The following is a 16,372-nucleotide window of genomic DNA, read 5'->3' as shown; positions in this document are numbered from 1 at the left end:
CCAGAGCGATTTACAGTAGCAATTAGGGTTAAGTGCCTCGATCAAAGGAACACACAGATTTGTCACCAAATTGGCTCGGGGATTATGGACCAGAAAGCTTTCTGTTACTGGCCCAGTGTCTATCCTAACAGAGGCTTCCATTAATTTGAACATAAACAATCAAATATGCAACACCGATATTTGCAAAGTACTGCAGTAAGGAGTTCCTTCCTACGATACTGATGCATTCACATACAACACACATAAAACAGGTCCTATTACACCACAGAGGCTAAAACCTGATCGGGTCACACAGACACACCAGTTGATCCCAGGAAGAGTGTATATGTCTCACCCTCTCAGGCCGTGGCTTTCTGTGCTGTTCTGGCAGAATGATGGCGTGAAAAACTCCAATATCATTTACACAGACACACCCAAACTCACACTGTCATCTGAGATCTGCCAGCACCACTATGTGTGAGTGTGTATGTGTGCTTTCAGAGACTGTTAAGAGATCCCTTGGCACTTACCACACAGTGCTAACCCTGGATGTTGTCCTGGCTAAACTCTCCACCTGGCCGCTCGCATTAAAACTCTCAACCTTACATAGATCAGTCCAACACCTAAGCCATTAAGACCAGAGTTCTGAACGTGTTCATAGGGTTGCTAGTATTGTGAGGACTCTACTGTGTTTAGAGGCCTGTATCCCCCAGTGTCTTGACTCATTCTCCCAGCAAAACATACCTGCTTATAACAAAGCTAATACTGCCCCCTAGCGCCCAATGTATGCAACAACACTACCTATAATATCTATAATGCATTCCGTCCACTCTCTCAGTCTCCCCGCTCTCTCTGTCTCCCCACTCTCTTCCCTCTCTGTGTCTGTCTCCCCTCTCTGTGTCTGCCTCCCTGCTCTCTCTGTCTGTCTCCCCCACTCTCTGTGTCTGTCTCCCCGCTCTCTCTGTCTGTCTCCCCCCTCTCTCTCCCCCTCTCTGTCTGTCTCCCCGCTCTCTCTGTCTGTCTCCCCACTCTCTTCCCTCTCTGTGTCTGTCTCCCCCCTCTCTGTCTGTCTCTCCTCTCTCTGTGTGGCTAGGTTATTATATTAGAACAGATTAAGCACAGCTGTTGATCTTAATTAGTCAAGTTTAATTAAAGTAGCTGGTGTGGAACTTATACAATGCAGTGAAGATGTGTTTAATGGTAGCTTTAATAGACCATGGCCTCATAAAACACTAAAATACAAGATCATACAAGATAGAGAGACTTTATATGCCTCGCTATGGAGGTTCTTTTAATCAAACTTTCTATATTGGGTTTTCATTTATGTGCACCCAACATGGCCTATTCATAGACTTGACTCCTGAGATCTTTCAAATAAAGAGATTGAGACAAAGATAAACAAACAATGCATTATTGTATTTGTGTGAGGATACAGTATTATTTTGGTGGTGCTAGCGCCACCTTTTGATATATCAGATTTCCTGCTACTGTATTTCTGTGGAACCAAAATAATTCTGTATCCTCACACAAACACAATAATGCATTGTGTATGAATAAGTGTTTGCATATGAAGTGAATATTCATGGAAAGATTCATCATATCTGGAGTGTACCGCTTTTATGTTGCATGCAACTTTACCACAGACAGATAAGGCTACATGTGCATTTAATATACAGTACCAGTCAAAAGTTTGGACACACCTACTCATTCAAGGGTTTTTCTTTATTTGTACTATTTTCTACATTGTAGAATAATAGTGAAGACATCAAAACTATGAAATAACACATATGGATTCATGTAGTAACCAAAAAAGTGTTAAACAAATCAAAATATGTTATATGTAAGATTCTTCACAGTAGTCACCCTTTGCCTTGACGACAGCTTTAATCACGCTTGGCATTCTCTCAACCGGCTTCATGAGGTAGTCACCTGGAATGCATTTCAATTAACAGGTGTACCTGTTCATTTGTGGAATTTCTTTCCTTCTTAATGCGTTTGAGCCAATCAGTTGTGTTGTAACAAGGTAGGGGTGGTATACAGAAGACAGTCCTATTTGGTAAAAAACCAAGTCCATATTATGGCAAGAACAGCTCAATAAGCAAATAGAAAAGCAAAGAGAAAATACAATCCATAATGTCTTTAAGACATCAAAGTCAGTCAATGTGGAACATTTCAAGAACTTTTAAAGTTAAACCATCGTGTCTTTGTGAGACGCAGAGTAGGTGAACGGATGATCTCTGCATGTGTGTGTCCCACCGTGAAGTATGGACGAGGATGTGGGATGGTGTGGGGTGCTTTGATCGTGACACTGTCAGTGATTTATTTAGAATTTAAGGCACACTTAACCAGCATGGCTACCACAGCATTCGAGTGGCGCAGAGATACGCCATCCCATCTGGTTTGCGCTTAGTGGGATTATCATTCCTCATGAAGCTGGTTGACAGAATGCCAAGAGTGTGTAAAGCTGTCATCAAGCCAAAGGGTCACTACATTGAAGACTATAAAATATATTAAACACTTTTTTGATTACTACATGATTCCATATGTGTGATTTCATAGGTTTGATGTCTTTACTATTATTCTACAATGTAGAAAATAGTCAAAATAAAGAAAAACCCTGCAATGAGTAAGTGTTCTAAACCTTTTGACTGGTACTGTACATAAATTAATTCAGTGTTCTGAACTACTGAAACAGTCAGTAGTTCCTGTTTCGTCCATCCACAGGAAGCCGATCTGTGTTCCGAAGTTAAGCCCGTCCCTGACGTGGGAGAAGAAGGCCTCAGGGTGACAGGATGTGCACAGGGTCACGCTCGGCCTGTCAGTCACCGTGTCGTCATGGATACGCTCAGGCAGGACCCCTTCCCTCTGGAGAAGTATTCTGGAATGGAGAACGTGGAAGTTTAAAAACACAGGAAAAGAAGAGACCCTGGTCTAAACAATGTAGATGATTCTACTTTAATTATTCCATGGTCAGCATGCCCCTACGGTGAAATATGTGTTCAGAAGAAATACTGCCCCTTTAGTTGGACTCTCCATCATTCTGCTGGTTAGATTGGTAATCCATTAACCTGATGGGACTAATGATCATTTCAATAGTATCACCCTACACAACCAGTATCCACTCACAGAGATCACTCCCAGGGCATGAACTTTGTCTTTGCAATCAGATGAGTGGCTGAGGGGAACTGACTCTATGGTAGTAGATCAGGGAGAGTGGTAACCTGGTAACACCCTATAGGAAATCAATCAGGCAACTCTCCAGCCTAGCAGCACCTATCATAAAAACCACATCATAGTTTGACCTCATAGTGACCTCATTATTGACCCTGTGGAATTATTTCAACTGGGAGTCAAAGCTTTTTCATTATCAGTGATTTAAGGACATTACGTCAGAGAAAGAGTGGTAAGGCTCAAGCAACTGAATGTAGACGAAAGTCCAATAGCAACTGCGACAGCCGGAAGTCTGATATTTATAGATTTTTGTCAATTATTTTTATTACCACTTTTTCTCTCCAATTTTGTGATATCCAATTGGTAGTTACAGTCTTGTCCCATTGCTGCAACTCCCATACGGGAGGTCGAGAGCCATGCATCCCCCGAAACACGACCCTGCCAAGCCAAACTGCTTCTTGACACACTGCTCGCTTAACCCGGAAGCCAGCCGCACCAATGTGTCGGAGGAAACACCGTACAACTGGCGACCGTGTCAGCGTGCATGCACCGGTCCGCCACAGTAGTCGCTAGAGAGCGATGGGACAAGGACATCCTGGCTGGCCAAACCCTCCCCTAACCCGGACGATGCTGGGCCAATTGTGCGTTGCCTTATGGGTCTCCCGGTCGCGGCCGGCTGTGTACCCGGACATGTAGTGCCTTAGACCGCTGCGCCCCTCGGTAGGCCCGGAAGTCAGATATTAATGTGGTTTTCCAACAGCAAGGCTCAGATCAACATGGCAGTGTTGCCAATGTTTAGAAAGGTTTTTCTTTCTATGTCTCCAACCCCCATATCGCTCACTCACAAACTGGCATACTATATGTGTACAATGTACAATCAATAAGTGACAGAGAGACTCAAATATCACATTCATTTGTATGTGTATACACGAATCGCGACAAAGATGGTTCCTGTTTCAGTCATGTCTTTCATCACATTTGCGTGGGTAAAAGACTAATGATTGGTTGATAATAGAGCCTCCCAGCATGCAGGCGATGGCTGCAGGAGGGAGCTCGTGTAGAGCAGCTGCAGAAACTTGCTCACAAGATGTTTGTAAAGTTCATGCAGTCGACATATAGACAGGCACAAGTCGGACAATTTTTATCCCCATAATGCAACACTTTGAAAGGCAGTGACCAACGATGTTTGAGAAAAGGGACGCGCTTGAACGAGCTATTTGTCTATGCGTTGTATAGTTGGCCAAACTAACCTGGTGGCTAGTCGTATGTTGACATGAGGCCTGGTCTCAGCCATGTCAGGAACACAGTCCGGGTGGATAGAGTAGAAGTCTGCAGCCTGCTCTCTCTCCAGTGTAAAGCAACAGGCCCCCACCGACGGCCCGATCACCACGGTGACGTCACACGCCCTGCTGCCGAATCCCATCACCATGGCGTTGACTGTAGCCATGGCAACACCCATCAGGGTTCCTTTCCATCCTGACAGAGGGAAACACAAAGGAACATTTTATAATGACGCACCAGCAGACATCTTTCTACGGAATATTAATAGTGTCTTGTACTTAAAGTTTGTGTGTGTCTCACCAGCGTGAGCTACTCCGATGACCCTGGCCACGGGGTCAGTGAAGAGGAGGGGCATGCAATCAGCTCCTGGCGCAGCTATGACAACACCTCTCTGATTGGTTACGATGCCATCATAGTCGTGTGGCTCGTCTTCCTTTCCCATCACCCATACGTCACTGCTGTGGTTCACCTGGCAGAAACAGCTATTCAGCATTAACCACTTAATGATGTCAATGATGTTTTCTACAACCCACTGGAGTGAGTGTTACACGATGTACAGGACACGTGCACTACCTCCCTGTGCCATAACGGTCTAGACCTCAATCAATCAAATGTATTTAATAAAGCCCTTTTTACATCACCAGTTGTCACAAAGAGCTTTACAGATACCCAGCTTAAAACCCCAAAGAGCTTTACAGATACCCAGTTTAAAACCCCAAAGAGCTTTACAGATACCCAGCTTAAAACCCCAAAGAGCTTTACAGATACCCAACTTAAAACCCCAAAGAGCTTTACAGATACCCAGCTTAAAACCCCAAAGAGCTTTACAGATACCCAGTTTAAAACCCCAAAGAGCTTTACAGATACCCAGCTTAAAACCCCAAAGAGCTTTACAGATACCCAGCTTAAAACCCCAAAGAGCTTTACAGATACCCAGCTTAAAACCCCAAAGAGCTTTACAGATACCCAGCTTAAAACCCCAAAGAGCTTTACAGATACCCAGCTTAAAACCCCAAAGAGCTTTACAGATACCCAGTTTAAAACCCCAAAGAGCTTTACAGATACCCAGTTTAAAACCCCAAAGAGCTTTACAGATACCCAGTTTAAAACCCCAAAGAACTTTACAGATACCCAGTTTAAAACCCCAAAGAGCTTTACAGATACCCAGCTTAAAACCCCAAAGAGCTTTACAGATACCCAGTTTAAAACCCCAAAGAACTTTACAGATACCCAGTTTAAAACCCCAAAGAGCTTTACAGATACCCAGCTTAAAACCCCAAAGAGCTTTACAGATACCCAGTTTAAAACCCCAAAGTGCTTTACAGATACCCAGCTTAAAACCCCAAAGAGCTTTACAGATACCCAGCTTAAAACCCCAAAGAGCTTTACAGATACCCAGCTTAAAACCCCAGTGCTTTACAGATACCCAGCTTAAAACCCCAAAGAGCACGCAATGCAGAGGCAGAAGCACAGAAACACTCCCTAAAAGGCAGGAACCTAAGAAAAAACCTAGAGGAACCAGTTTAAGAGGCGTGGCTTGTCAGAGTGCAAATTATGGGGGGCCCTGAATGAGACATGAATGCCCCTAAATGCAACAAAGTCAACTTTGGGGTCTATAATTAATTCTAATTGAACCATTCTCCTATTTATTTAAATTGCATTTTTTTCTTCTACAGTGGTAAATATTAAAGGATAATTTTTCTATGTCTGAAGTAAATCTAAATGTTTTATGTAAATGGCCTGTTATAGAAGGGTCCAGACAAATGTTTCCTCTCATTTTTGTTCATTGTCAGCTAATTTCAGGTCTGCTGAGTGCAAACTTGAACGTTGTGAAAATTCTGTGCAACTTCCGGTGTGTGTTTACCGTGAACACAGGCTGTACCCGCTTTAAGTTAAAACTAACAGTGGTCAAGTAGGCTACTGTGGCTATTTGATCATAATGTAGGCCTACCAGAGTGGCCTACCATCAAAAACTATGGAGAAAATGCATCCTATGTTGTTTATGAGAAACTTACCCCAGCCGCGATTCACTTCCTCATTGCTTGTTGTGCAGTATCAGAGCACGCAAAATACATGAACAAAATCTCAAAAATACCCAAATATGTATTTTTTAGAAACGGACACACTCTCAGTATAGTGATGTAGGTCTTTAGATGTTGTACACATGAAATTGTGTCATTCTGAACTTTATCCGCAACGTTACATTCCCTTTTGTGCAACTCAAGACGTTTCCTATAGAGACACGCTCCGCCTGCACCGATGTGTGGGGGAAACTTGACCAAAAGGGTTTCTAACTCTGGAGATAAAGTTAAGCGTGTGCACACACATTATAATTCACACTCTGTAGCCAGTCTTCTTCTGGTTGACCTCTTGAGGCCATGTTACACTTACATCCAGGGAGGCTACATTAATGTTATTTGCTGTGCTGTGATACCTTGACCAGGTGCAGGCGTCGGGGGTAGAACCCAGCCTTTTGGGCTAGTCGGCGGATGTTCTCGGCTACGAGGGTCATGGGGTCTCTGCGTCTGGAGCTACTGAACAGGTTGAGAGAGGAGAGGGTGGAGATGGAGGAAATACCTCCTGTACGTGTGGTGAATCCATGGGAGAAACAGTCTACACACACACACACACACACAGAGAGAGACAAAGTGGGGAGAGAGCAAGAAAGAGAGAATGCAAGTATTTCCTGTATCTGTGCCTCAAAACCAAATGTTTACCTGGCCCACCACTTCACCTTGAACAGCCTGGTTTGACCAGGTCCACCTAAATCAGCTCAATGTAATTGAAGAATCCAAACAATCTAACCACTTCTGGGAAAATTGGAAAACTCTAAACAAACAACACAGAGTTATCTATTTAAAACGGAGATGTATGGATAAACCTCTTCTCCAATATGTTTGTCTCTATAACAAACAGCAAAACATATACATGATCAAATACAAACCTTAGAATCAACTATTAAAGTCTTCCAGAACCCACTGGATTCTCCAATTACATTGAATGAACTACAGGACAAAATACAAACCCTCCAACCCAAAAGAACCTGTGGTGTTGATGGTATCCTCAATGAAGTGATAAAATATACAGACCACAGATTCCAAATGGCTATACTTAAACTCTTTAACATCCTCCTTGGCTCTGGCATCTTCCCCAATATTTAGAACCAAGGACTAATCACCCCAATCCACAAAAGTTGAGACAAATTTGACCTCAATAACTACCGTGGGAGCAACCTTGGGAAAATCCTCTGCATTATCATTAACAGCAGACTAGTGCATTTCCTCAGTGAAAGCAATGTACTAAGCAAATGTCAAATTGGATTCTTACCAAATTACCATACGACAGACCACGTATTCACCCTGCACACCCTAATTGACAAACAAACAAACCAAAACAGAGGCAAAGTCTTCTCATGCTTTGTTGATTTCAAAAAAGCTTTTGACTCAATTTGGTATGAGGGTCTGCTATACAAATTGATGGAAAGTGGTGTTGGGGGGGAAACATATGACATTATGAAATCCATGTACACAAACAAAATTGGCAAACAACACACACATTTCTTTCCACAGGGCCGTGGGGTGAGACAGGGATGCAGCTTAAGCCCCACCCTCTTCAACATATATATAAAAGAATTGGCAAGGGCACTAGAACAGTCTCCAGCACCCGGCCTCACCCTACTAGAATCTGAAGTCAAATGTCACTGTTTGCTAATGATCTGGTGTTTCTGTCCCCAACCAAGGAGGGCCTACAAGCAGCACCTAGATCTTCTGCACAGATTCTGTCAGACTTGGGCCCTGAAAGTCAATCTCAGAAAGACAAAAATAATAGTGTTCCAAAAAGGGTCCAGTCACCAGGACCACAAATAAAAATTCCATCTAGACACCGTTGCCCTAGAGCACACAAAAAAACTACACATACCTCGGCCTAAACATCAGCGCTACAGGTAACTTCCACAAAGCTGTGAACGAGCCTAGAGATAAGGCAAGAAGGGCCTTCTATGCCATCAAAAGGAACATAAAATTTGACATACCAATGAGGATCTGGCTAAAAATACTTGAATCAATATTATTGCCCTTTATGGTTGTGAGGTCTGGGGTTCGCTCACTAACCGAGAATTCACAAAATGTGACAAACACCAAATTGAGACTCTTCATGCAGAAGAATTCACCAAATGGTCATGTTAATCCCAACCAAATCAGGAGAAAACAAAAAAGAGAATTACTTGACACAGGAAATAATTAACAAACAAAAACAGAGCAAACTACAATGCTATTTGGCTCTAAACAGAATACCTGACCACTGTGACTCACCCAAAAGTAAGGATAGCTTTGACTATGTACAGACTCAGTGAGCATAGCCTTGCTATTGAGAAAGGCTCCCGTAAGCAGACCTGGCTCTCAAGAGAAGACGGGCTATGTGCTCACTGCCCACAAAATGAGGTGGAAACTGAGCTGCACTTCCTAACCTTGTGTAAATGTATGACCATATTAGAGACACATATTACACAGTTCCACAAAGAATTAGAAAACAAAACCAATTTTGATTAACTCCCATATCTATTGGGTGAAATACCACTGTGTGCCATCACAGCAGCAAGATGTGTGACCTGTTGCCACAAGAAAAGGGCAACCAGTGAAGAACAAACACCATTGTAAATACAACCCATTTTTATGTTGATTTATTTTCCCTTTTGTACTTTAACTATTTGCACATAATATGACATTTGTCATGTCTTTATTGTTTTGGAACTTCTGTGAGTTAATGTTTACTGTTACTTTTGATAGTTTATTTCACTTGTGTTTATTACCTAGTTCACTTGCTTTGGCAATATTAACATGTTTCCTATGCCAATAAAGCCCTTACATTGAATTAAGAGAGAAGAGAGGTGCATGGAGGGAGGGGAGAGGGGTTGAAGAGGTTGCTGAATGATAGTCTTCAGATAATTCCGCATAATATTACACTACAGTAATAGATACTGTATTACACACACCTACCTGAAATTAAAGTGGACCTCAGTATGGTGACGTCTCCTTTAGAAGGTAACTGCTGCAGAAAGCTTCTGACCTCCTCTCTGACCTCACTGCCAGGTGGAGCTAAAGGTGAGTCGCATTGCACATGACCAGGGCACGGGAGGTCATGTGATGTGATGTACTCAAATGTATACACTTCCGTGAAAAGTTGCTCAATGTATGCTTCAAACATCGGTCTCCTTTTTTTTGAGGTGAAGACCCGAACCGTTCGTAAGTCCAGTTGATCCACGGCTAGTTTGAAACGGTACCAAGACTCCGTAACAGTGGTGTAGTCCAATACGTGGACGTTTGTCTTCTGACTGAAAAACGTTTCCAGCAAAGACATCTTGTTCTCGCCGTGTGCATTACAACGTTGACCATGTGGTCCGAATAGTAGATATATCTGAAAGCCCACATCGCTCCTACCTGTGACGCTTTTTACTTGCCTCTCCACGCACGAGCTGTGCTGCCGACACCGACAGTGAATTAGATCTATAATGAAGACTTCTGACATGTTGTCAAGTAAATGCAATAGTGATATCCAATAAACGGAAACAACTTAACTAATAGATAAAAGATTCTCTACAAGTGTGTTATGAATGATGCATTTCAAAGAGGCGATGTGCCTTTTTACGCAAAGAGGAACACATTTTCATGCGTCAACACGCCGCTTTCAGAAACTCCAGGGAGTTTGAACTTCCTCCTTGAATAGCACTGTTCCCGCCCTCCGGGGTTGTCACTAGTTACCACCGCCACAAAGTCGAAATGGTCTATCCTACAAATTCATCAAAACAAAAATTAGCTTTATGGTCTTAAATTAAGGCCAGGGTCAGGCAAAATGTTAGCAGCGTGGTTAGGGTTAGGTTTCAAATCATATTTTAAGAAGATAAATTGTAGAAATAGGCGGGGGTTTAGCCATAATTATGACTTTGTAGCTGTGGTAACTAGTGACGTCCACCCTCCGCGGAAATTCCAGCGCGGGGTTTCTGCGACGGACTGTACACCGGTAAACAGCGGTAACCCAATATAATCTTTCTGACTGTTCCTCTTCAATCCCTTTTATTGTTTTGAAGACGCATAACTTCCTTATAGCCATATCATATCATTCATACTGTATCAATAATGTTTGGCCATGTTTGTGCTGGTCTGGTTTAGATGAAGAGGAAGTAGAATACTGTAAATACAAACAAGACAACAGACAAGTACAGAAGGTGTGCTCAAGGGTGTGCTGTGTCAGGTGATTATGACTCAGCTCATCTATCTTCTCCAGGTCTCAATTGCAGGATGTCAAATGTAATCGAAAGGTAGTGTACAGGGCTGAATATGTATTTTAAAGAACTGATTGGGTCTCTGCTTGACACCAAAAAACACCCCATAATATCTGGCCCTCTGCCCTCCTTAAATTGTGGCATTGAGAAGTTCAGCAGACTTTTAGCCCTCCATAACTGGCTACGTAACTATTGCAGCCCTGTGTGTGTAAAATGTATGAACAATTTTGATACCTTCAGGAAACAAAGCTAATTCTTTAAGGAGGATGGGATCCGCCCAAATCATTTGGGTTCCTGGATCCTTTTACAGCATTATAAGGCTGCGTTGAGACAATGACTTATCAATGACCCAATCCCAGCTCAGTTAATCCCTATCATTGTGTCGCCGAGTTGTCGTAATGCTTCAGCAAATGTACATTATCCTAGTTTCATTGGTAGACAATGTAAGTAACCTATTTTATGTCCCTCTAACTGCCCTGAATGCCTCTGCTGATCCTACAGCTATTGTATGCTGTAATTATGTGCCTATGAACCAGAGTTATACTATTACCACTGAGGTGGTGTGCCCTAGTAGGAAGTCCACTGTGTGCAGCTCACCCTACACTAACATAAATAACATGAGCATGTCTACTTCTGCTAAGCATTCCAGTTAAGCAATGAAAACAATCAAGCATCCCAGAAAAGTGCTCAAAATAGCCAACGTTAACATGTATAGTTTAAGAAACAAGGTTTATGAAATCAATAACTTGCTAGTAACATATGACATTCATATTCTGAAAATATCTGAAATGTACTTATATAATATCTTTGATGATATAGGTGTAACAATACATGGTTATAACATCTACAGAAAATACAGAAATGCCAATGGTGGAGGTGTTGCTGTTTATATTCAGAACCCGATTCCTGCAAAGATTAGAAAGGATCTCATGTTAAATACTGTTGAAGTAATATGGCTACAGGTTCATCTGCCTCACCTAAAGTCCATTCTGATGGGAAGCTGCTATAGACCACCAAGTAGTAACAGTCAGTATCTGAATAACATGTGTGAAATGCTTGATAATGTACAGTGCATTCTGAAAGTATTCAGACCCCTTGACTTTTTCCACATTTTGTTACGTTACAACCTTATTCTAAAATTGATCAAATACATTTTTTCCTTAGCAATCTACATACAATAATGTGAAAACAGTTTCTTTTTTATTATGCAAATGTATTAAAAATAAAAACAGAAATACCTTATTTACATAAGTATTCAGCCTCTTTGCTATGAGACTATGAGGCATCTATGAGGCATCCATCATTCTTAAATGTAAGATGTTTGGAACCACCAAGACTCTTCCTAGAGCGGGCCGCCTGGCCAAACTGAGCAATCGGGGGAGAAGGGCCTCTTGGTCAAGGAGGTGACCAAGAACCTGATGGTCACACTGACAGAGCTCTAGAGTTCCTTTGTGGACAACCATCTCTGCAGCACTCTTTCGGTAGAGTGGCCGGACAGAATTAACTCAGTAAAAGGCACATGACAGCATGATTCTCTGGTCTGATGAAACCAAGATTGAACTCTCTGGCCTGAATGCTCTGGAAACCTGGCACCATCCCTACGGTGAAGCACGGTGGTGGCAGCATCAAGATGTGGGATGTTTTTCAGCGGCAGGGACTGGGAGACTAATCAGGTTCGAGGCAAAGATGAACGGAGCAAAGTACATTGAGATCCTTGATGAAAACCTACTCCAGCTCAGGGCCTTAGACTGGGGCGATGGCTCACCTTCCAATAGGACAATGACCCTAAGCACACAGCCAAGACAATGCAGGAGTGGTTTCGGGACAAGTATCTGAATGTACTTGAGTGGCCAAGCCAGAGCCCGGACTTGAACCCAATTGAACATCTCTGGAGAGACCTGAAAATAGCTGTACAGCAACGCTCCCCATCCAACCTGACAGAGAGGATCTGCGGAGAAGAATGGGGGAAACTCCCCAAATACAGGTGTGCCAAGCTTGTAGCGTCATACCTAAGAATAATCGATGCTGTAATCGCTGCCAAAGGTGCTTCAACAAAGTACTGAGTAAAGGCTCTGAATACTTACGTAAATGGGAGATTTTATAAATGAGCGAAAATGTCTAAAAACCTATTTTTGCTTTGTCATTGTGGGGGATTGTTGTTAGATTGAGGGGGAAAAAACAATTGAATCAATTTTAGAATAAGGCTGTAACATAACAAAATGTAGAAAAAATCTAGGGGTTTGAATACTTTCCAAAGGCACTGTATGTGATATCAACAGAGTGGTATAGTTTTTGGGTGATTTAAATATTGACTGGCTTTCATCAAGCTGCCCACTCAAGAAAAAGCTTCAAACTGTAACCAGTGCCTGCAACCTGGTTCAGGTTATTAGTCAACCTACCAGTGTAGTTACAAACAGCACAGGAATGAAATCATGTTGATCACATCTTTACTAATGCTGCAGAAATGTGCTTTAATGCAGTATCCAATTCCATTGGTTGTAGCGATCACAATATAGAACACATATCTAGGAATACCAAAGTTCTAAAGGCTGGGCCTAGTATAGTGTATAAGAGGTCATACAATACGTTTTGTAGTGATTCATATGTTGTTGATGTAAAGAATGTTTTTTTGGTCGGTGGTGTGTAATGAGGAGCAACCAGACACTGCACGTAACACATCCCTGTGGATTGATGTGGAATGGAACATTTGTATGGAGGAGAGGGATGAGGCAAAAGGAATTGAAAATAAGTCACATAAATCATGTGACTAAACTGGATGAAAGAAGAAGAAACTATACTACGAAACAAACATAAATGATATAAAGAATGGTAGTAAAAAGCTTTGGAACATCTTACATTAAATTCTGGGCATAAAGGCAAACTCAGCTCAGTCATTAATTGAATCAGATGGCTCATCCATTACGAACCCACTGATATTGGCAATTACTTTAAGGATTTTTTCATTGGCAAGATTAGCAAATTTAGGCATGAAATACCAGTAACAAACGCTGACACCACACATCCAAGTATAACTGATCAAATTATGAAAGACAAGCATTGTAATTTTGAATTCCGTAAAGTGAGTGTGGAAGAGGTGGGGAAATTATTGTTGTCTATCAACAATGACAAGCCACTGGGGTCTGACAACTTTGATAGAACATTACTGAGGATAATAGGGGATGATATTGCCACTCTTATTTGCCATATCTTCAATGGCAAATAAGAAAGTGTGTGCCCTAAGGCCTGGAAGGAAGAAAAAGTAGCCAACCAATCAGCCTGTTACCAACCCTTAGTAAACCTTTGGGAAAAATGGTGTTTGACCAGCTACAATGCTATTTTACTGTAAACAAATTGACAATAGACTTTCAGCACACTTATAGGGAAGGACATTTAACAAGCATGGCAGTTGACTTCAGTTCAGCTTTTGACATTATCGAGCATAGCCTGCTGATGGAAAAACGTATGTATTAGGGCTTACACCCACTGCTATATTGTGGATAAAGAGTCACCTGTCTAACAGAACACAGAGTGTGTTATTTAATGGAAGCCTCTCCAACATAATCCAAGTAGAATCAGGAATTCCCCAGGCAGTTGTCTAGGTCCCTTACATTTTTTCAATATTTACTAATGACATGCCACTGGCTTTGAGTAAAGCCACTGTGTCTATGTATGTGGATGACTCAACACTATACACTTCAGCTACTACAGCGAGTGAATCACTGTGACACTTAACAAAGAGCTGAAGTTAGTTTCAGAAAGGGTGGCAAGGAATAAGTTCATCCTAAATATTTCTAAAACTAAAAGCATTGTATTTGGGACAAATCATCCACTAACCCCTAAAACTCAACTAAATATTGTAATAAATAATGTGTAAATTGAGCAAGTTGAGGTGACTGAACTGCTTGGAGTAACCCTAGATTGTAAACTGTCATGGTCAAAACATGTTGATACAACAGTAGCTAAGATGGGGAGAAGTCTGTCCATAATAAAGCGCTTATCTGCCATTTTAACAACACTATCAACCAGGCAGGTCCTACAGGCCCTAGTTTTGTCAGACCTGGACTACTGTTCAGTCGTGTGGTCAGGTGCCACAAAGAGGGACATCGGAAAATTACAATTGGCTTATAACAGGGCAGCATGGCCAGCCCTTAAATGTACACGGAGATCTAACATTAATAATATGCATGTAAATCTCTCATTGATGGATTATTTTGTCTAGATTAATGACAAAAGATGACAATTCAATCTATTTCAATCCCACTTTAAAACACAACAATTTGTGAAAAAAGTTGAAGAGGGTGTAGACTTTCTATAGGCACTGTATGTATCTAGCTTATGTAATTACATCTAGCTTATATCTTAGCTCATGTATTTGTATTTTAGCCAATTCTTCTGTATCTTCGTTTTTTCCCTCCCATTTCTAATTGTGGCAGCAGATTTAGTTAAATGAAAATGTGTGGCTCCATCTAACATCTGCTTCCAACTCACACCCTCAAACACCTAGATCCCCTGAACGCAGCTCACTCTCCAGATCCCAATCACCTGAATTCTAATCACCTGTTCACACACCTGTATGTCATTATCACACACTATTTAGTTCAGTTCTTTGCACCCCATCACTGTGAGGTATTGTTTGTTTTGTGACACATGTCTTTCTGAGCGCTGGGTTTCCTGTGATTTACTCCTCCTGTGTATAATAGTTTTTGCCTGCCTCACTAACAACGTCTTTTGTGTATTCCCTGCCTGTACCTTAGCCTATTCCCTGCCTGTACCTTAGCCTATTCCCTGCCTGTACCTTAGCCTATACCCTGCCTGTACCTTAGCCTATACCCTGCCTGTATCTTAGCCTATACCCTGCCTGTACCTTAGCCTATTCCCTGCCTGTACCTTAGCCTATCGGATTTCCTGTTATCTACCTATTGCCTGATCTCCTGGATGACGTTACTAGCCTATTCCCTTCCTGTACCTTAGCCTATTCCCTGCCTGTACCTTAGCCTATTCCCGGCCTGTACCTTAGCCTATTCCCTGCCTGTACCTTAGCCTATTCCCTGCCTGTACCTTAGCCTATTCCCTGCCTGTCCCTTAGCCTAGTACCTTAGCCTATTCCCTGCCTGTACCTTAGCCTATCAGATTTCCTGTTATCTACCTATTGCCTGATCTCCTGGATGACGTTACTAGCCTATTCCCTTCCTGTACCTTAGCCTATTCCCTGCCTGTACCTTAGCCTATTCCCGGCCTGTACCTTAGCCTATTCCCTGCCTGTACCTTAGCCTATTCCCTGCCTGTACCTTAGCCTATTCCCTGCCTGTACCTTAGCCTATTCCCTGCCTGTACCTTAGCCTATTCCCTGCCTGTCCCTTAGCCTAGTACCTTAGCCTATTCCCTGCCTGTACCTTAGCCTATCAGATTTCCTGTTATCTACCTATTGCCTGATCTCCTGGATGATGTTACTAGTCTTTTCCCTGCCTGTACCTTAGCCTATTCCCTTCCTGTACCTTAGCCTATTCCCTGCCTGTACCTTAGCCTATTCCCTGCCTGTACCTTAGCCTATTCCCTGCCTGTACCATAGCCTATTCCCTGCCTGTACCTTAGCCTATACCCTGCCTGTACCTTAGCCTATTCCCTGCCTGTACCTTAGCCTATTCCCTGCCTGTACCATAGCCT

General features: G+C 42.3%; 1 protein-coding gene across 1 annotated transcript; it reads right to left on the bottom strand.

Moving 5' to 3' along the window:
- Window positions 1–1,104: 1,104 nt before the first annotated feature.
- Window positions 1,105–10,137, bottom strand: LOC115119144 (laccase (multicopper oxidoreductase) domain containing 1). Its single transcript, XM_029647894.2, has 5 exons — window positions 9,426–10,137; window positions 6,866–7,044; window positions 4,732–4,900; window positions 4,401–4,626; window positions 1,105–2,857 (listed from the first exon to the last, which is right to left on the bottom strand). Exons 1-5 carry the CDS (start codon window positions 9,952–9,954, stop codon window positions 2,650–2,652), a joined length of 1,311 nt encoding a protein of 436 aa, XP_029503754.1. The 5' UTR covers window positions 9,955–10,137; the 3' UTR covers window positions 1,105–2,649.
- Between the last annotated feature and the right edge of the window lie 6,235 nt (window positions 10,138–16,372).

The sequence above is a fragment of the Oncorhynchus nerka genome, linkage group LG3 (genome assembly GCF_034236695.1).
Source record: "Oncorhynchus nerka isolate Pitt River linkage group LG3, Oner_Uvic_2.0, whole genome shotgun sequence".
Taxonomy (NCBI): Eukaryota; Metazoa; Chordata; class Actinopteri; order Salmoniformes; family Salmonidae; genus Oncorhynchus; species Oncorhynchus nerka.
Note: the sequence above shows the minus strand (reverse complement) of the source record. Positions and strands in the feature narration are given on the sequence as shown.

What these genes read in the sequence shown, in the direction of transcription:
- LOC115119144 (XM_029647894.2), bottom strand. Translation starts at nt 9,954, where the DNA reads ATGTCAGAAGTCTTCATTATAGATCTAATTCACTGTCGGTGTCGGCAG. An exon ending in GAGGTCCACTTTAATTTCAG is followed by an intron (nt 7,045 to 9,425) that starts GTAGGTGTGTGT and finishes GTGTGTGTGTAG; the next exon opens with ACTGTTTCTCCCATGGATTC. An exon ending in CATCGGAGTAGCTCACGCTG is followed by an intron (nt 4,627 to 4,731) that starts GTGAGACACACA and finishes TCCCTCTGTCAG; the next exon opens with GATGGAAAGGAACCCTGATG.